Here is a 19987-nt window from a genome sequence, read left to right as displayed (position 1 = left end):
AGGACTGGCAAGTTAATACATCACCCAGAGTCCACTGGGTCACACAGTAGGCACTCACTGAATGTCGGCATAATGTCCAGGACTGTTATTCATTCCTTCCCAAGCTCTGTGCCAGCCCTGAATTGTCCTGGAGCTGACAGAAACAGAACAGCCCCTGGCACTTGCATCCAGGCCGAGTCAGGACCTGGTTTCTGCACCCCTACGGCCCAGACACCCATGTCTTGAGACCCAGTTCTAACGTACCGTCCTCTTGGAGCCTTTCCGCAGGCTTCCTTTCAACATTATACTCATGCTGGAGGCCCACGGGGCTCAGATCCCTGGAGTGCAGGGACAATGGACTTATCTTTGTGGCCCCAGTGCCGTCCTCCTGGTCTTTTCCCACATGCCGTGGGAAGACACAAGGAGATTGGGAGAGGCTGGACTGAGAGCTGGAACAAGACTTAGAAGCACTCACACCAATGTGCAAAGGGCCCACATTGGCTGGACAGAGGCCACCTGCTCGTACCGTGCAGAGCCAAAGGCAGAGGGGAACACAGGGACGGCAGTGGAGATATGGAGAAGGAGACGGATTTGAGAGTCGTGGAAGGAGGTTACAATGATGGAATGAAGCAGAAGAATCTAAGAGCCTGATTCAAGAGATACAAGGGACAGGAATCCCCAGAAGGACGTGTGACACCCATGTGTGAGGCTTGGCCCCATTCCACGAGATGGGGACAGCCCATGGAGGACCAGGATAGGGGCAGGGAGGCCATCCCGTTTGGTTTAGGCCATGTTTGGCTGGGCGCATTTCAGGTGAGAGTCACTGCTCCTCCTCTCTTCATGGGATCACAGAGAGAGCCACAAGCAGAGCTGGGAGAAGGATCTGGTCTCCATCTCCCCCTCATGTGAGTCTAAGACTGTTTCCAGCCCTCCCTGTGGTTTTCCAAGAGGACACCGAGTGGACAGAATCCAAAGAGGAATGTTCCCTTGAAAACACACATCCTCTCAGCTGTTTTCCTCTAGAATCATCAGCAAGAGCCCAAAATCCATACATTGTTTTCTGGTGAAAAATAATAACAATCCTGTCCTGGTTGCCAAGTCTGTGAAATCACGAGCAGCAGACAGAGGACCTCTGGAGCATTCCCAGCGAGCCAGGTGCCAGCAGCCCCCTGTGGCCCCGAGGGCAGGTGCTGCGGGCGGGAGGGTCCGTTAGGGGCTGGCTGGGCCTGGAGTGGAGGCCATAGCCCTCTCTCCTCCAGACACCTGCTTCTGGAGGGACCTTGCCCCCTCCATGCTGAAGTCACTATGTGAACACTAGGACCCCCAGAATTTTTCTCTGGCCAAGATCTCCCCTGAGCCCGGAGCTGCTAACCCAGCAGCTCAAGGCTTCTGCCTCACCCGTGGGAGTCTCTTAAGCAGCTCAACCTCAGTGTGCCCCAAAAGGAAGCCACCTCTTTGCCTTCCTTTCTCCAGGTCCCTCTCCTGCTTCCAGTTGCCCCAGCTGCAAACCTGGGAACACATTGAGACCCAGGTCACTGAGCGGCATGTAGTCTCCCTCCTTGAGCTCTCACATCTGCCTCGCGCCTCCCACCCCACACTAGCTTCTGCCCAGATAGCTGCCACCACCCCTGACTCACCCGGCAATCTTCCCTCCTCCTATCAGAAAAGGGGTCTTTCAAACAGGATCCGGACAATGCCACCTCCTGCTCCAGTGCACTTCAGGCCACTCCCAGTGGCCCATCAGAACACCCCACTCACCCCCTCCGCCTGCTTCAGGCCCTGCCTGGGGGCCCCACAGCCACCCACCCCCACGGGACCTCCAATCAGGCCCAAGGCACTCATCGCCAAATCTGCCCCAATCTACATGTCGGCCATGTTTGCAAGAGCTGTTCCCACTCTCAGAATGGTCTTCCCACTCCCCGACCCCAGGGGAAGCTGAGTTGCCCCCACGTCATAGCCCAGGAACCCCTTCCCTGGGATGCATCCCCATCCCCTCCTCCCAGGGCATCCCTGGAGCAGCCCATATCCCAGGTGCTGCCTAGCGGGCTCCACTTCCCGTGCTAGGCGGCACACTGTGCACGGAAGGCAGTGGGAGCCTTTGGAAAGCTGGGACTTACAGTCACATCTAGCTGGGTTCAGACCCGCAGGAGCAAGAGCCAGGCAACCTCAAGCAGGCCTCGTGGCTGCAGCTTCTGCACATATACAATGTAGGAGATGGCATGACCCAGCCCACAGGGCTACTCCCGCCTTCACCCTACATGGCTTGTTGGCATTCCTATGACGTGCCAGGCATGGTTGTAAGAGTGGGGTGAGAGCAGGGAACGCACAGCCCAAATCCCTGCCACCCAGAAGCTGGCCTGCTCACGGACAGAGGCCCAGCATGTCAGATGGTGCCAAGTGCTCCAAAATATTGGGAGAGGCAACTATAAATAGGGGGCCAGGGGAGGCTCATTGTGCAGGCCTTCATTTGAGCAAAGACTTGAAGAAGAGGAGGAAGCAAATCACATGGGTGTCTGGGAAAGAGCGTCACAGGCAGAGAGCCCAGCCAGGGCAAAGGCCTGGGGTATCAGCTGCCCCCAAAATATGAGCAGCTGCAGGGATGCCATAGTGGCTGGAGTGGAGGAACAGGGTCGGGAGAGGCAAGACGAGGCTGGAGGGGCAGGCCTGCAGAGAACTTTGCTGCCTCCTCTGAGATGAACCCTTGGAGGGTGAGGAGAGGAAGGGCAGGGTCGAGGCTCAGATGTTAACAGATCGAGGGCCATGGAGATGCCCCTGCAGGAAGCCAGGGCAGCTTGGACCAGAGAGGACTGGGGCTGTGGCAGGGAGTGGTCAGGTTCTGAATGCTGCGTGGAAGGGGTGGGGACATCACATGCTTTGCAGTGCTGTTGGCACGAGCTGTGCACTCGGGTGTAAGAGGGGTTTGTTTGGCCAATAACTGATTAAAATAATGAATCCACAAGACATGATAAAGAGGACCACGGCCAAGGCACAGAGGGTGTGGGAGACCCTCTTCCTGGCCAGGGTGATGTGTGTGGACCTCCTGGAAGACATGGCCTCTGAGCTGGGAGAAGGAAGATGGCTTGGACAATTTGGGGAGCGTGTGATCCCCATGAGAGGAACCAGAGGAAGCTTCCTATCCTGCCTCCTGCTTTGGCCAGCCCCAAACCCTCCTGGGCCTGGTTGGGCAGGACCCAGAACCGCCCCCAAGGGACCGGGATGAAAGGAACAGCAAAGGTGGGCTGGGAGTCTCTCAGTGGTTAGCACAAGACCTGCAGCATTTCCCCCCCACAACCCCGAGAGCTGGCCCCAGCTCTGGCCCCAGTGCTCATCTGGGCTGTTCTGCCACCCACATGGGCTGCGGGGCTAACTTGGGCCCCAGAATCACAGGCACAGGGTGTGCCCCAGCACACCCTGGGGTGTAGAGAAGACAAGTGAGCTCCCTGAGCCTCAGTTTCCCCATCCAGAAAACGAGGGTATTGTGTTACATCTAAGCACGGGGGACCCCTCCTGCTCAGCCTCGTTAGGGTTCTGTGGGAGCTGGCACTGTCTTCCAGCAAAGCCCCCGCCCTCACCTGCTGCGGTGCCCGGAATTGCTACAGAGCTACTCGGCTTGGCACGTGAAGACCCCTGTTGTCTCCATCAGATTGCAAATGTGTGACCTTCGATGAGCAGCCCGTTCGTGTCCCGGTCCCTTTCCTGACACTGCTCCTGCCTGGTCCTTTGGCACTGACCAAAGACAGTGGGAAGGGGAAACCAAGTCCTAAGTTTTGAGGTTGGGGCCAAGGAAGGGTGATGCGAGGGAGCGCTGCACTGCCCTAGGTAAGACTCACTGTGAGCAGCAAAGGCAGCGAGTGGCATTGATGGGCTGCCCTCTGCCCACTGTGTTGTGCTGGGCACCATGGCACACTTCAGCAAGCATCCCCTGCATGGCAACCACTGGTCACTGCACTTCACAAAGGATGGAACCAAGGCCCAGGGAGGTGGCTCCTGCACAGGAGGAGGGGAGGGGACACTGGACCCCAGCGGGAGGACGTGAGGGCATTGGGGGTCCTGGAAGGACCTCAGTCTTCACTCCCCCACTGCTACCTGCTCTGTTTTCAGTCTGATTCTTTCTTCTTCAGGGCAAACATAGTCTCTAATAGTTCGGGTGACTTGGGAAATCCTGCCAGGTTTCCCAAGACAAGAGCTAGGTTCTTATTGTCCTTGGGGACTCTAGCCCCATCATGGGGCAGGTGCACAGGGCCTCAGGAGTATTGGGGAATGGAGGGAGCAAGGATGGCCCTTATCTCGGGTGGCCAATGGTCACTGAGGCTTAGGCTGCTGAACAAGGTGGAGGGCAGGCACTTTGCAGATAGAAATGAATCTTTGGGGGCCAGACCCAAGGTTGGCTAGGAGACATGGCCTGTTGGCCTGGCCGAGGGGGCCCACTGTGAGGAGCTAGGGGCCCACTGCCTTCTGAACCAGTGCATTCTTACTCAACTGGCTGCTTTTATGAGCCCTGGACTCTGCAGCCAACTTCCCGGCAGCAAAGTGAAGGGGCATCCCCAAGCCACCTGCCAGTATCCGGCGCCCACTGGTGTGGTGGGAAGGAAGGAGACCCGAACTCCTGGCCATCCCACAGCACCCAACTCTGTGCCTGTGGGTCAGGCCCCTTACTACTCAGGGCCTCGATGTCTCCAACACCTGTTATTGGGGGCTTTCCAGAAAGGAGAGAGTGTCCACATTGACTAACATCTATGAGAACTGAGAAGGCCCTGGGGGCATGCTGCCAAGAGTCCAGCTTTCTGCCAAGCCAACATAATTCAAAAGGTCGTGTGTTCTTCTGGGCAAGGTCCACACTGGGAGGTCTCCGGAGGCAATGCTGGGAACAAGAACATTCGAGATCTCTCCTGCACCCCCGTGTGACTATGCACACACCTCAGAGCCTCCCCATGCCTCCACCTGCCCATCTGTTAGATGTGATCCTGCCTCTGTCTCTGCCCTGAGCGTCGTGGAGCTCTGTTTTATGTGGCAGAAGTCTTCTGCAGCTTCTGCTTGCGGCCTGGCTGTCCTCCACTTTCAAGAGGACCGCTTCCTTATAAAATAGCGGGTATCTTTCAAGCTCTCCCACTACACCCACTGTTCTGCAGCTATCCAGGATCTTAGCTTATTTATATTAGCTCACATATATTAGCTCATTTTATTCTTTTTTTTTTTTTTTTTGAGACAGAGTCTTGCTCTGTTGCCCAGGCTGGAGTGCAGTGGAGTGATCACGACTAACTACAACCTCCGCCTCCCAGGTTCAAGTGATTCTCCTGCCTCAGCCTCCCGAGTAGCTGGGACTACAGGTGCTCGCCACCACACCCGGCTAATTTTTGTATTTTTAGTAGAGACGGGGTTTCACCAAGTTGGCCAGGCTGGTCTCGAACTCCTGACCTCAAGTGATCTGCCACAACCATGTCGGGGGGAATTATTATTATCGTCATGTCCATGTTACAGAGGAAGAAACTGAAGATCAGCGAGGTTGCCAAGGACATGTAGCTAGAAAGCCTGAGCTCAGAACCTGTGCTCTTAATTAAGGTACCACACTGCCTCCCTTCTGATGAAGGCCCAGAGGGGCAAAGGAACCTTGGGAGGTCACACAGCAAGCTATTGGCTGTATACAAACCCAGGATTCCTGACTCCCAGGCCTCTGTTCTTGCACCCACATACTCCAGGTCCTCCATTTATTCCAGGGATAATACGAGCAGGTTCTTCATGGGAGAGAGACATAAAGGAAATTTCTCCTGCAATGAGGCACTTGTGAGATTCTTGAGAGAGATTAATAAAATCTTATCAAAGAGCACAGTGATTCATGCCAGCCCACCCTGTCAATCAGGAATCGGCAGAACTATAATTTCTATCAAACTATAATTAGCTGAATTTCCTTTTGTAATCTTGGGAATCCGAACTGACTGCAGCCTATCATTGGAGCCGTGGGATAATGATCAGCTGCTTCTCGTACAAAAAGGTTAGGAGTCAAAATGCCCTACGGGTCCCTTTGATGTTTAAAGAGGAATCATTAATGCAAAGACACGAAAAAATTAGTGGAATTTCAAATACAAAACAAATGTAGCCTTGTTGGGATCCAGGGTTTCATGGAGGGAGGGATGCCTGCCCGGCTGCTAAACCAGGATGGCTTCCTGGCCATGGCCACCCCCTCCTTGGACAAGTGCCACAGAGTGGGTGAGGAGTGGGGTCAGTATTTCTCTAGGGCCAGCATGGTGCCAGGTAAACAGTGCATACAAGAAGTAAGTGGAGAATGAATGAGTAGATGAATGAATGAATGAAGTGGGAGGGGTTGGTGTTTTGTTCCTACACATGAGCCTTTGCCATCTGTCATTCTACCTGGAATACCTCCCCCTCTTTCTGACTCTCTGCCTGGGGAATCTGCTGCTCAGCCTTCAAGACTCACCTCAAATGCCCTTCCTTACTTCAGGAAGGCTTCCTGGATTTCCTCCCCAACTTGGCTGCTCTCTCCTCAAGCTCCTGGGGCCTTAGTCTGCATTTCCTCTCCCACTAACCCCAGTCAAGCCTTCTGTGGCAGGCACCACTCTGCACTGAGGATTTATGTCAATGAAATTGACTTGGGTCCCTGTACAAGGGGGTCTGCATTCTACTGAGGGGAGACAGAAGGCAGGCAGTAACCTGTGCTCATCAAAAGGTGCTCATCAGCCTTTGTGTGTCCTTCCCCCATCAGGGAATCTCTGGGGAAGACCTCGTCTGCCCCATCTCTGTGTCCCCAGAGCTGAGGGGCATCATCGGAAAATGGATATTAGGATCACAGATCATAAATCTACCCTTAACCCCATCCCCCAGTCCCTTCTCAACCTCGCAGGCAGAGCATCCTTTCAGCAGCCTGAGTCGGACCCATCCTTCCCCTGCTCCCTAATCCATTCAAGTGAAAGCCAAAGGCCTTAAAAAGTCCAGCAAGGGTAGGACCAACAAACTTGCCCTTTGAGAGGAGAAGGGGGCCCCGTAAGAATACACTAGAGCAGAGAAAACAAAACTACTAGGGAAAGGGAGGGCCCACTGAAAATCACCCCAGTAACCCGACCACCGCTGGTCTTCACTGGACACCATGAACCACACTGTCCAAACCTTCTTCTCTCCTGTCAACAGCAGCCAGCCCCCCCAACTATGAGATGCTTAAGGAGGAACACGACGTGGCTGTGCCGGGGGCACCCCACAACCCTGCTACCCCAACGTCCACCGTGATCCACATCCGCAGCGAGACCTCCATGCCCGACCATGTTGTCTGGTCCCTGCTCAACACCCTCTTCATGAACCCCTGCCGCCTGGGCTTCATAGCATTCGCCTACTCCGTGTAGTCTAGGGGCAGGAAGATGGTTGGCGACGTGACCAGGGCCCAGGCCTATGCCTCCACCGCCAAGTGCCTGAACATCTGGGCCCCGATTTTGGGCATCCTCACGACCATTCTGCTCATCGTCATCCCAGTGTTGATCATCCAAGCCCATCGATAGATCAGGAGGCATCATTGAGGCCAGGAGCTCTGCCCATGACCTGTATCCCACGTACTCCACCTTCCATTCCTCGCCCTGCCCCCGGAGCCAAGTCCTGTTATCAGCCCTTTATCCTCACACACTTTTCTACAATAGCATTCAATAAAGTGTATATGTTTCTGGTGCTGCTGCGAAAAAAAAAAAAAAAAAAGAATACACTAGAGCACGTGGGGCCATCCCAGAAAACTGGTCCCATGTCAGCCTCCCTGGGAGATGGGAGATTGTGCAGGATCTAGCCACTTCCCAGATTTGGTCCCCTCTGTCGGCCTCCCTACTGCTCCACAGCGGGGTGTGCTGTCCAGACACCCCCCATCCCTGCTCACCGTGCCCCCCCGATCCCATCCAAAGCCCTTCTTAGAGAGCACCCTCTTCCCTCACTCTCCTTTCTCTTTCCCAAGGTTCTGATTGCCTCCATAGCAGGCCAGGCCACGTGACTATGGTTACTGCCTGTCTTCCGTCTCCCCTCAATAGAATGCAGACCCCCTTAGACAGGGACCCAAGTCAATTTCATTGACATAAATCCTCAGTGCAGAGCGGTGCCTGCCACATAAGGCTTGACTGGGGTTAGCGGGAGAGGAAATGAATGAAAAGGACAGGGTGCTCAGCGGTGCCAGCTTCCTGTGTCCCAGGTTCCTGCCATGGCAAATTCAGAGGCTGATGTATGGGCCTCATGGACCCTGAGACCACCAGCCCCAGCCTGGCCCCAGGCCCCGTGCCAGGCTCCCAGAGGCTGCCCTACCTGGCACCTACTGTGTGGGGGCCAGGCTACCACCCCAGCCTCTCTCTTCCCACCCCTGGGAGCCCAGCACTCAGGGTTCACCACCCTGGGTCCCTAAGCTCTTAGTGTAGCCCAGGCTTCCAGTTGGAGAGAGGCTCACCTCTCAGGCCCAGAACTGTGTTCCTGGTGGCATCTGACACCAGGACTCAGGACCTGCCAGAGGTGAGCCCTGCAGGTCAAAGGGCTGTGGGACACTCCTGGCCCCAGGAGGGACAGAGGAGCACCAGGTGCTCACACAAGTCACCAGAGGCGGTGCCTGCCGACAGCCCAGCTGCAGATGAGGAAACGGAGGCCTGGAGCCGTGCATGGCCTGCCCCACACCACACAGAGAGGAAGCGCTGGGACAGACACAGAGCAGGGATGCCCACTCCGGAGCTGGCCTGGTCCACTGCAAAGGGGCCACAGGCCCTCTGCGGGACAGCCTAGCCTGGGTGTGGCTGCTGAGGAGACAGGCAAGGAGGGCAGGTGAGTCACTTTCCTCTCCTCATCCCAGTGAATCTTAGTGAGCTGAGGAGCCCAGTGTTCCTCCAAATGACTGCTAAGGGGCCTCAAGGAGACAGGCACCTAGCCCTCCCATCTGCAGGGGACCCAGCCCAGTGAGGTCAGAGGGCTCCCGGGCTGGAAGGGACCCAGAGGGTGTCCACACCTTCCCCGAGGTCATCTTGCCCAGCCCTCTCTCCCTGCCAGGGGCCCATCAGGCAGGCCTGAGTGCCCTCCACACCCTTGGCAACTGCCCAGTGAGATTTCAGGGAGGTGGCCTCAGGGGTAGACACTATATGAATGAAGGAATGTGTGGTAGGAGGTGACAGTGGTGACTCAGGGTGACTCAGCTGGAGCCTGCCAAGGGCCTGCTGAGCAGCTGTCTGCAGCCACAGTGGTCCCCAGCCTGCCCACCCTGCAGCAGGGGCCAGCTTCCCTTTCCCCAGGGCCCATCTCTCCTGCTGGCTTCATGCCCAGACATTTAGAAAATGGTAGGGAAGAGGGTGCATGGCAGGTGCCTGGGCTGAGCCTGGGAATGGAGTGAGGGAAGGCCTGTGAGCGGAAGAGAGAGGCGGGGGTGCTGCCCCTCCTCCTAGGAAAACCTGGACACTCCACCACAGAGGCCCATCTCATCCAGTAAATCCCCATAATCCAGATGGGAAACCAAGGCCAGGAGGGGAGAAGACTGGCCATGGTCAAGGGGCTGATAAGGCTGAACCAAGAAAATGACCCGAGTCTCTTGGTCCTAGACAAATCATTGGTCTTCTAGTTGGTAGAGGACATGGGCATTGTGCCACGCATGCCAAGTTTCCATCTGTGAAGCCGAGCGAGCCCCAGCACAGTCTCTGCTAGAAGCGTCTCACATTACCCATATCCCGAGCGAGCCCCATCATGGTCTCTGCTAGAAGCGTCTCACATTGCCCATATCCCGAGCGAGCCCCATCATGGTCTCTGCTAGAAGCGTCTCACATTGCCCATATCCCGAGCGAGCCCCATCACGGTCTCTGCTAGAAGCGTCTCACATTGCCCATATCCCGAGCGAGCCCCATCATGGTCTCTGCTAGAAGCGTCTCACGTTGCCCATATCCCGAGCGAGCCTCATCATAGTCTCTGCTAGAAGCGTCTCACATTGCCCATATGCCTGAGATGACCTAGGTGCTTAGTTCACTTTCTACCACCCCGCTATACCATCTATCCACTATCTATCTGTCCATGCATTCATCCATCTATCCACATCCACACATTCATCCATCGTTGATCAATCCATCCTTCCATCTGTTCATCCCTCCATCCATCCTTCCATCTGTTCATCCCTCCATCTGTCGTTCCATCCATTTATTTATCATACATCTTTTGATCCATCCATCCTTCCACCCTTCCACCCATCCTTCCACCCTTCCATCCATCCATCCATCCATCCATTATCTGTGCATTCATTCATCACTTATCCATCCACCCATCCCTTCATCCATCCACCCACTCATCCATCTTCCCTTACACCATCCACACATTCATTTATCCATTTATCCTTCCACATATCTGTCTGGAATTCTTACCCTTCGGTTAGTGGATAATTCATCCATCAATTCCTTATTCATTAAACAAACCCTAGGAAGCCTTGACAGGGTAGCCAGTCCTGTGACTTCCCCCTGACCCTCAGCCTTCCACACCCTACTCCCTCCTCTCCAGCCATCAAGCCGTGCTCATCCCAGCAGGCCCCAGTGACTCAGACACGCATGGTCCATGACTTTCAGGAGCTCATAGTCTCAAGGGACAGACAGGATCTGAACCCAGAAAACTCTAAACCAGACAGGACTGCCAATGCCTCCACCCCTCTCTGTCTCCAGGATGGTGGAGTCCTTAGTCCTGTTCCTGCTGCTGCTGGTCTTTGTTCCTCACCTGCTGGGGATGGGGAGGACCCGAGCTCCCCATTCTCGCACCAGCTGGCTTGGGGAGAGGGGTCGATTCTGAGGGGAGGAGGACTGGGACGGCAGAGAATGAGCAGTGCCTGCCACTTCCTGCCTGGCCTGAGCTTGGCTCCCAGTGCTTCTAGGAGTGGTCTGTGGACCTTCCCAGTGCTTTGCGATCCCCAGATAAGAGGGAGTTCCAGAGGGGCAGCTCAGCCTCATAAAACCAAAATGGGTTGCGTTCTTCCTGTTGTGTTTTTATCATCATGACACCACAGAGCTTTCGCATTTCAAAGTGCCTTGCCCCTGTGATGGTTTCATCCCCGCAGCAGCCATGGCCAGAGGGTCAGGGAGGGTGGCGAGAGACCCCTGGACTGCGATTCGGATGACTCCGCGAGCACCTACTGCATGACCTTGGACAGAACTTGCCTCTTAGGCCTCAGTTTCCTCAACTGCAGAAGGAGAGACAACGCCTCCTCACAGGGGCAGCACCAGGGTGAAATGAGACCCTGGATCGGAGACCCCAACACAGTGCCACGTGGATTGTGCTGAACGAAGCTGTGGTCAGCCGGGCGGGGCCAGCCAAGCACACAAGCCTGCAGGGGTTCCTCACCGTGCTCAGTAAAATGTCCAAGCCACTCAGCCTGGCCGACCCCCTGGCCTGGCCTCCATCCCCGCTCCACACCACCCAGACCCCCCACACACTCCTCTCCAGCTCCGACACACCAGGGTCTCTCCTGCACTCAAGCCTTGCACACGCTGTCTCTCTGCCTGGAGACCCCTCCCTGCCTCTCCTCCCAGCCAGTCCCTTCCCCTAGCTGGTATCTCATCGTTCAGGCTCTGCTCGGATGCCCCCTCTTCCAGGGAGGCTTCTGTGATGCCCAGATTGGGTGGCCCCCCTCCTCTGCATCTCCCCTGCTAAGGGGGGTTGGCACTGGGCGTCCTTACCATCCGGGACTGCTGTTCTGTCTCCACCATCAGACTGGCAGCATGCGGGGGGGAGAACATCAGAGTCACTGATGTGCGCAGAGGGCCAGTGGGGCCTGGCACTGAGGGGCCGCAGGATCATCTGATGCGTGGAGAATGAATGATGCCAGCATGACCCCGGGCTCCCTGTAGACACCTGGAAGCTACTCGTAGGAGGCGATATGAGGTTGGGTTTAGGAGCCTGTGCCCCGACAGGCATCGTTTTCTTCCCATCCCCTTCTCTTCCCTCCCCCTTGGATCCACCCCACACTGAGAGGTGGGAACCACAGAGGGAGCTGGACCAGTCAGCAGAGGCCATCCTCCCTGGGCCTCCCAGCTCTGTGCTGAAACAAGGATGGGTCAGTGGGGCCAGGGGAAGCGCCAAGGTGCTCAGACTCAACCCTCAGCTCCTATGGAATCCTGGGTTTGAGGCTCTGCGCCAGGCCCCTGTGGGGGTGAGCTGGGAGGCACCGTGGGAGACAGAAGCATAGTGGTGGGAAGGGGGGGTCCTGACAGAGGCCGTGGGGTGGACAAACTCAAGCCTCTTAAACCCCAGGAGCATCCTCACTGGCCCCTGCAAACTTGCAAACACCCTGTGAACTGGCTGTAGGGCTGCGGGCCGTGCAGCCCAGGCAGGACACAGGAAGCGGGCGGGTCGTGTTTTTGTGAATGAAACTGCAGCCCAGCTTCCTCCCGGTCTCCACGCCCTGCTGGCCTCGCTTGACCACTCCGTAACCTCAGGCAAAGCGCTGGCAGAAAGGGGGAACTTCAAAACGAAAGTGTGAGTCAGACAGGAGAAGGAAACGGAGAGAGAAATTCTTGCTTCACGGAGGCCTCACATGAGACCTGACCTGGGCTGGAACTGCCGCCTGGCCCCCAGCAGCCCCAGTCCCAGGGATGTCCACCTGCAGCCTCGGCCTGCTCGCCATGCCTGGCCCCCAGCCCCTCCAACACCATCTGGATGGGGAGGGGCCACCCACACCCCATCTGGGGCCCTCGACAAGGACGGCTGCAGAGGGTTCCCCGACAGTCACTTCCCATTGATCCCAGGAATGTTGAGTGAGCACCTACTGTGTGCCCGGCCTTGTGCTGTGAACAAGATAAGTAGGGCCCTGCCTTCATGGAGCTGACAGTCCACGCTGGGGGCCGTTAACATGGGGAGCAAGTTGAATAGAGTTTGGGGTTGTTCCTTGTGTTACTATGGAGGTAAATAGGTTGCTATGACGGACTGGCAGTATGTACGTGGGAGGAGGTGGCATGCAGCTGGGCTCAGAAGGAGGAGATGGGACCACCACAAAGAGTGGAGTGACGTGCATGCCAGGTGGCAGAGAGGCAGCCGGGGGAAGCAGCTCAGGATGTTCTAGGAACTCCAGAGGTTGTTGCGACGGAAGTACAAGGAATGAGGGGGCCAAGGATGAGAAGGAAGTGGGGCACGTGGGGCATTGGGGGTGGCTTGCAAAGCCCCCATTACCTTCTGAGCCCAGAGCTTGGGCAGGGCTTGTGCCCAGACAGAAAGGAAGCTTGCTGAACGCCGGGGTTTCCCGCCTTGCAGACGGTCTGCTTTGGGGAAGTCACAGGTCCGTCTCCCTTGGAACAGGCAGGAAAGCCCCTCCATCCTTGGTGTCTGGGGTAGGGGAGTGAGTCAGGGCTGCTCACTCAGCCGCCTGCCTGGGACCCCCAAGCTTCCTCTTAAACCCTGACTCCTCTCCCAGGCAGGTTCTTCACCTCTCCTCCCTTCCTTGGAACGAATGGATTCTGCTGTCCCTTTAAAGGGACCTGAGTCAGAGAGTTAAGAATGAAACTGACTCATGGTAGAAGGGGTGGTCACCAGCTGGCCAGGCGCCAGGGCTGCGGCGGGAGAGGAAGCCGGGCGGCCGCAGCTGCCTGTGTGTGCTCGGCTGCAAAGGGCAGAAACCACAAAACCCCATTTGAAATTCCACCGTGCAGCGTGTCTTGTGTAATGAGGTTACCCCTCATAATGGGGGCATTCAGGGCCCACACGGGCCTGGGGGCTGGGGGCCTGTCCCCCGGGGCCAGCTGATGCTGATGTCATCTTCAGTTAGGAGTATCCCCTCCCTTGATTAAGAACTTTAAAAAAAAATGCACCAGGAAACTAGAGTGAGAGCCAGAACGGAAGTCTTGGTTTTATTTATAGTTGATAACTTACATCCGGCCTGCTCCTCGGGAAGCACAGCAGGGAGGAGACAGAGCCCAAAGGAGACGGCGACAAAAATGCCCAAACCCCTGAGCTAATGTGGTGGCTGAGAGCAAGCCTCAAGCTCCCTTCTGAGCTCCCCAGCAGCCAAAGCAAAGAGAGAAACAGGGTCCTGCAGCATGATGTCACAGAAAACCAGGGACCCTGGAGCCTGGGTTCCGATGAGAACCTTACATTCTGACACCTTAGATTTCTCCCTGGAAAATGGGGAGAAAAATGCTGAATTGGTTGGGAGGGCCATGCGACACACCCAGCACAGTGTCTGGATGCATTTCAGAGGCCCCACCAGTCTAGAGTCTACAGGAAGACAGTACAGGTGCCTCACTCTCCATGCCTGTACGCATGGCAGACATCACTCATGGATTGCAACACGCTTCCCTGGAGCTACATTCAGCCTCGTAGCCCCATTGCACAATGTCTCCAGGGGCTACCACCAAAGCCCTAGTCGACTGGAGCTGAACTTGCGTGTCCTCCCAGCCTCTAACCAGCTGAGAAAACGACCAGAAGGAGCTGGGTTATCGTGATCTTCCCAGCACCTGGCTCATGCCTGCACCTGGGAGACACTCAATAAAAAAATTGTCTAGTTAGGGAAGAGGCAGGGAAGAATGGGAGAAAGGAGAAGGAAGAGGAGAGGGTAGGAGAGTTGGGAGAGGAAACTTGGACCTTAGGCAACTTGTTGAGCTTCTCTAGGCCTCAGTTTCCTCATCTGTTAAGTGGGGGGTTTGAGTAGCTACCTCATGGAGTCATTCTGAGGATTAAATGAGGCTGGGCATATAAACCACTTGGCACACAGGACGTCCTCAACAAGTGAGGAGGAGGATGATGAGGATGAGGAGGAGGTGGAGGAGGAGAGGGGAAGCACCTGACACTGGGGGTGGGTGCATAGTGGGCCCCACCTGGCCAGTCCTCCTAACTCCCATGCGCCACCCCCCCAGGGCCTCAACAGTCGCAACAGTCAGCCAGGACCCAGCCACCCGCAGAGGCAGGCCCCAGGTGGAGCAGTGAGGGGTGGGGTGCCAGTTGGGGGTCAGGCATGCTCTTCTTCCCCTTTCATAGTCAGGGCAGCTCGATTCTGCCAGGGTCATGCAGAGTGCCCCGGCACCGGCCAGAAGTGCTCGCCCAGGTGAGCGCAGAGCCACATCCATTCGCGCCCACATAATTTCCGTGGAAAGCCCATGCCACCCATGCACCTCCTCAGGGCACGAGCTAATGGCCGGCTCAACGCCCACTCTAAAGGCTTCTCCCAGGTGAGCAACGCCCACCGCCCTTGCAGACTGACTCCCAGAATTCCTGTTCCCAGTGCCACACAGAGTGTCTTGTGGTGCATCTGTGACCCTCCTGGCCCGGGACACGTCCACGTCTTCTGCCTCCTGGCTGAGCCGCGCACCTGTCTGGACACCCTTGTCTCCCTTGTTTCTCTCCCGGTCACCAGCTCCAGCAGCAAACCACAGAGACACAAATGCTCCTCTCACCGCAACACGCAGGGCCTGGGAGAGACAGAGGTGGCCCCGGGATCTGCCAGCTTTGGAGCCCTCCACGAAGCGTCCAGCCTGCCAGGTGAACATGAGCAACAAGTCCCTGTCCCCAAGGGGGACAGACTACAGACAAGAAAACCGATGAATAAATCAGACATCAGCAGGTGGCATTCACTCACCCAAGAGAAGAGGTTACTGGGGTCGGGGAAGTGTCGGCTCCTGGTGGAGGTGGAAGGTCAGGAAGGACACACCACAGAGACAATGACACCAGGAGGGAGACTGTTCCAGGCAGAGGCAACAGCGAGTGCAGAGACCTATGGGGAGAGCTAGGGTGTGTGTGACGCAGATTCTGAGGGCCACGAGCTGAGGGAAGGAGCCAGACGCTGTCCTAAGTGCCAGGGGAAGTTGTTAGAGGTGTTAAGCGTGGTATGACGTGGCTGGATTTAGGGTCTGAGATGAACTTTCCTGCTCCTGAATGGACTCTGAGGAGAAGGAAGATACTACCATCCGTAACCCACCCCGGGAAGGCACTGACCTCCTTGACCATGGGGAGGGTGAGAGGCCGCCGCTCTGTGCCTGGGTCCCCATGGCCTCTAGGGTCCCTTCATGTCTTCACCTCATGATCCTGGAAGCTGGGACCTGCCCAAATCCACCGGGTGGCCCCAGCCTCCCCATCTCTGGGGCAGGGGGTGGGCAGCCTTCTCCTCCTGGTTTATAGCCACAGATGACTCCAGGCACAGTGGTCCTCAACCGCCTCTAGGGACCATGGGGACGGCTGCCCTCTGTGTGTGACAGTGGCTGGGCAGAAGCCAGCTGGGCTGTCGTGGGTAGGGCCTGGAGGCCTCTGGCTGTATGGTGGTCTAGCTTTGGCACCACCGTGGGGGGCTCCGGGTAGGAGGTGTCTACCAGAGGGGACCTGGGCAGCTCAGCAGAGGCTTGGTCACTCCTGAGCCGTCTGTGGGTCCCACTGGTCTGTACCTTCAACCCCACCGACCTGCACTGGTCATGCCCGGCTCTCACAGGATGATGGCCCCAGCCTTGTAATGAGTCACCTGCTGCCCTCCTGCCTCTCCAGCTGGTCCCCCACCCAGCAGCCACAGGGCTCTCCTTAAAACATAAGAAAGACCCTGCTTCTTACCTGCTCAGATCCCACCAAGACCCGGCCACCTCACTCCAGATAAACTCCAGACTCTTCACTGAGCCCAAAGGCAACGAGCAGAAGTGTCCAGAAATCACACAGAGCTCAGCAGGTGGTGAGGCACCTGGACCCAAGTCACCCAGCAGCTGAACAGGCCATCCCTGAGGCCATGCACGCCCCGGCCCTGCAGGTGTGACGGCCGAGGCTTCCACGACGAGGGGTGAGTGGGAGCTAATATGGCTGGTGAAAGCACTGGGTTCAGTGGGGATGGCATCTCCCGCCCTCTGTCCAAGGTGGGGAAAAAGTCAGCTTCAGGTGAGGGAGACCCTGGACGCCTGGCTTTGGGCTGATTCCCCACTCACTTGGCCTCTCCCAAGCATACTTTCCTGCTTTGTAGGGATGTGGGTTCGCGGGACAGTAACAGGAGAATCAAGGCAAGAACTCAGAGGGGGATAGCCAAGGTAGGCGGAGCTGCCTGGTGGGTGGGACTAACCCAGGTGGGTGGGGCTGCTTGTGAGTGGGGCTAGCCCTGGTGGGTGGGGCTCCTTGGGGGTGGGGCTAGCCCAGGTGGGTGGGGCTCCTTGGGATGGGGCTAGCCCAGGTGGGTGGGGCTGCCTGGTGGGCAGGGCTTTCTTCCCTGTCAACATTTCCCTCTCTCGGTTAAGGCCAGGGCAGAGCCCACACATGGGTGTGTCCAACCTTAAGGCTTGCCCTGGGTGAGTTAAGACTCCCCAGCTCACCTAGGTCCTACCTGAGGGAGACCTACACGGCCAACCTCCTCAAGGATCCTGAAGCCACCCAGGAGACAGTGGGGCTAGGGTGCCATTCATTCATTTATTCATTCACCTATTCATTTATTTACTCGCTTCACCACCCTTTCCTGGGTAATATTAAGAATAACAGTGGGCCTAGGAATATAGAACATTCTTAGGGGTTTCTTGCAGGCCAGGCACCCTAAGAAAAAGTTGTGTAACCCACGTGGCCTCGCTGTGAGGGGGACGACTGCTGTCCTCACTTAATAGATGAGGAGCTGAGCCATGGAGGCCTCACAGCTGGGCAGCTGGGGGTGGACCCCATAGGCTGGAGGGGGATGGGCAGGGGCAAGGAGTTCTGCTGGCCCCAGGCCTCTTGTACACATCTTGGGAAGTACTAAAAATGGGTGCTTGCTCAAGTCCCTCTCTTCATTGAGCACAGGGAGCTCTCGGCCCTTCCCTCCTCCTCCCTTTACCTTCACCGCCCAATTCCACATGGGTGTACTGAGCACTTGCTAAGGGCCAAGAGCAGCACTAGGTGGGGCACACAGTAGGAACCCAAGGCAGCCCTCCCTGCCCAGCTCTCCAGGACACTGTCGTCAATGCCAGCGGGAAGCATAGAGAGGCCAGGGAAAGACGGGCAGTCAGGAGGAAGGAGCCAGCGGAGGGGAGAGAGGGCCGGCAGCTCAGTGCACCTGGACCGTGGTGGATGCTGGACTGCGACCAGAGACAGGGCTGCAGCCCAGAGCTAGCCCCAGACCCACAGGGCCTCAGGGGGCTTCACAGGCTTTGTCAGGGGTTTGGACTTTCTCCCGAGGGCTGGGGACCCTGCACGTTGCAGAAACTGGGCTATATTTGGCATTTTAGAAGCCTCCCCCAGCTGTAGTGGAGGGGAATTGGAGGGAGTGGGAGAGGAGGTTCCCATTCTCACTCAGGTGGGAGATGGTGGTGGGATGGAGGGTGACCCTGATAGGACTCAGCGACAAATTAAAGGTGAGGGCCAAGGAGAGGGTTATCCAGACAGCTCCCAGGAAGATGGTGACACCAGTGAGGTGGGGAGATAGGATGGCATTTGGTTCCCACTGAGCTGGAGATGCCTGTACAAAGCTTCTAAGATACCCAAGGCAGAATCTGCAGCTCCTGCAAAGACAAGAGCTCTGCTCTGCCTCCAGGGAATCAGGGGAGGTCTCCCCAGTGCCCTACTGGGACCTTCAGAGACCCTAGGCGAGCCTCCCCCAACCCAACCACCAGCCCATCAGCGCCACCTACCGGCTGCTCAGGGCAGGCCCTCAGCAACTTGCTGAGGGCAGATCCTGATGTGTCCCCATTTTAGAGATGAGGAAACTGAGGCCAGGAGACAAGATGACGCCTGTTTGAGGTTACGTAGAGGTGGAGGTGGCATAAGACCTCAGTTCTGCCTGGCAGAGCCTCTCCAAAGAGCCCCGTCTGAGAGCAGATGGAAGGAGGTGGTGTCAGGAGATACCTTATCTTACTTTTGTCTGCTGTCAGCATTCCAACAACCCTAGATTATTTTGGCACCCCGCAGTGTCACTCAGTCTCACCATAGCCTCACTCTAATTATCAAAGCTCATCTTTTGGGCTGATATCTGCTTCTGGGACTCCCAGTAGCCCACCTGGGTCCTGCTGGGGAGGACTGTAGAAATCTGACTGCCCCAGGTTGATTTTCTCCCTCTGTCTTCAACATTCAGATTGCCAGCCCACCTGTTAAATCATGATGAGTTGGTGATGGTGATGGTGATAGTGATGATAGTGATGATGGTGATAATGATGGCGTTGATGATGGTAATCATAATAGTGATGGTGATGATGGAAAGGAAATGGTAATGATGATGATGATGATAGTAATAGTGATGAAGGTGAAAGTGATAATGAGATGATGATGGGTAATGGTGGTGATGGTAATGATGATGATGATTATATGATTATGATGGTGATGATGATGGTGATAATGATGAGGAGGAGGATGAGGATGATAGTGGTGATGAGAATGATGGTGGTGATGATGATGATGGTGATGATGGTAGTGATGATGGTGGTAATGATGATGATAGCAATGATGATGATGGTGTTGATGATGATGATGGTGATGATGGTGGGTGGTGATAATGATGATGGTGGTGATGATGATGGTGATGATGGTGGTGGGGTGATAATGATGATGGTAGTAATAATGATGATGGTGATGATGATAGTGATGGTGATGATGGTGGTGATGATAATGGTGATGATGATGGTGGTGGTGATGATGGTGATGATGGTGAGGATGATAATGGTGATATGATGGTGGTGATGATGGTGATGATGGTGGTGATGGTGATGGTGATGATGGTAAGGATGATAATGGTGATGATGATGGTGGTGATGATGATGGTGATGACGGTGATGATAGTGGTGATGATGATGGTAATGGTGATGATGGTAGTGATGATGATAGTGGTGATGATGGTGATGGTGATCATGATGGTGATGACGGTGATGGTGATGAAAGTGGTGATGATGATGGTAACGGTGATGATGGTAGTGATGATGATGATGGTGATGATGGTGATGGTGATGATGGTGGTGATAATGATGGTGATGATGGTGATGGTGATGAAAGTGATGATGATGGTGGTGATGGTGGTGAGGATGATAATGGTGATGATGGTGGTGGTGGTGGTGATGGTGGTGATGATGATGGTGATGATAGTGATGATGATGATGGTGATCATGGTGAGGATGATAATGGTGATGAT

General features: G+C 55.9%; 1 protein-coding gene, 1 long non-coding RNA gene and 1 pseudogene across 6 annotated transcripts in view; 1 reads left to right on the top strand and 2 right to left on the bottom strand.

Moving 5' to 3' along the window:
- LOC129525345 (uncharacterized) overlaps window positions 1-11880 on the bottom strand; it is a 71496-nt gene extending 59616 nt beyond the window's left edge. For both annotated transcript variants that reach the window (XR_010129149.1, XR_008669579.2), the window contains exon 1: window positions 11634-11880. This is a non-coding gene — a long non-coding RNA (uncharacterized lncRNA). The remainder of the gene's footprint in view (window positions 1-11633) is intronic.
- LOC101128761 (interferon-induced transmembrane protein 3-like) lies at window positions 7049-7573 on the top strand (annotated as a pseudogene).
- A 1890-nt stretch (window positions 11881-13770) lies between the features above and the next one.
- MYEOV (myeloma overexpressed) lies at window positions 13771-16910 on the bottom strand. 4 transcript variants are annotated; one of them, XM_004051688.5, is made up of 2 exons: window positions 16480-16910; window positions 13771-15655 (listed from the first exon to the last, which is right to left on the bottom strand). In XM_004051688.5, the coding sequence occupies exon 2, from the start codon at window positions 15429-15431 to the stop codon at window positions 14667-14669; it is 765 nt and encodes a 254-aa protein (XP_004051736.3). In that variant the 5' UTR covers window positions 15432-15655; window positions 16480-16910; the 3' UTR covers window positions 13771-14666. The 4 variants fall into 4 exon arrangements, with proteins under 4 accessions (XP_004051736.3, XP_004051734.3, XP_004051737.3 ...); XM_004051686.5 differs by having other exon boundaries at window positions 13771-15823; window positions 16480-16901; XM_004051689.5 differs by having other exon boundaries at window positions 13771-15464; window positions 16480-16901.
- Window positions 16911-19987: the final 3077 nt, after the last annotated feature.

This window comes from Gorilla gorilla, chromosome 9 (assembly GCF_029281585.2).
Source record: "Gorilla gorilla gorilla isolate KB3781 chromosome 9, NHGRI_mGorGor1-v2.1_pri, whole genome shotgun sequence".
Classification (NCBI taxonomy): Eukaryota; Metazoa; Chordata; class Mammalia; order Primates; family Hominidae; genus Gorilla; species Gorilla gorilla.
The sequence above is the reverse complement of the archived record's forward strand: the minus strand, read 5'-3'. Positions and strand labels throughout refer to the sequence as shown.

What these genes read in the sequence shown, in the direction of transcription:
- MYEOV (XM_004051688.5), bottom strand. Translation starts at nt 15,431, where the DNA reads ATGTTCACCTGGCAGGCTGGACGCTTCGTGGAGGGCTCCAAAGCTGGC.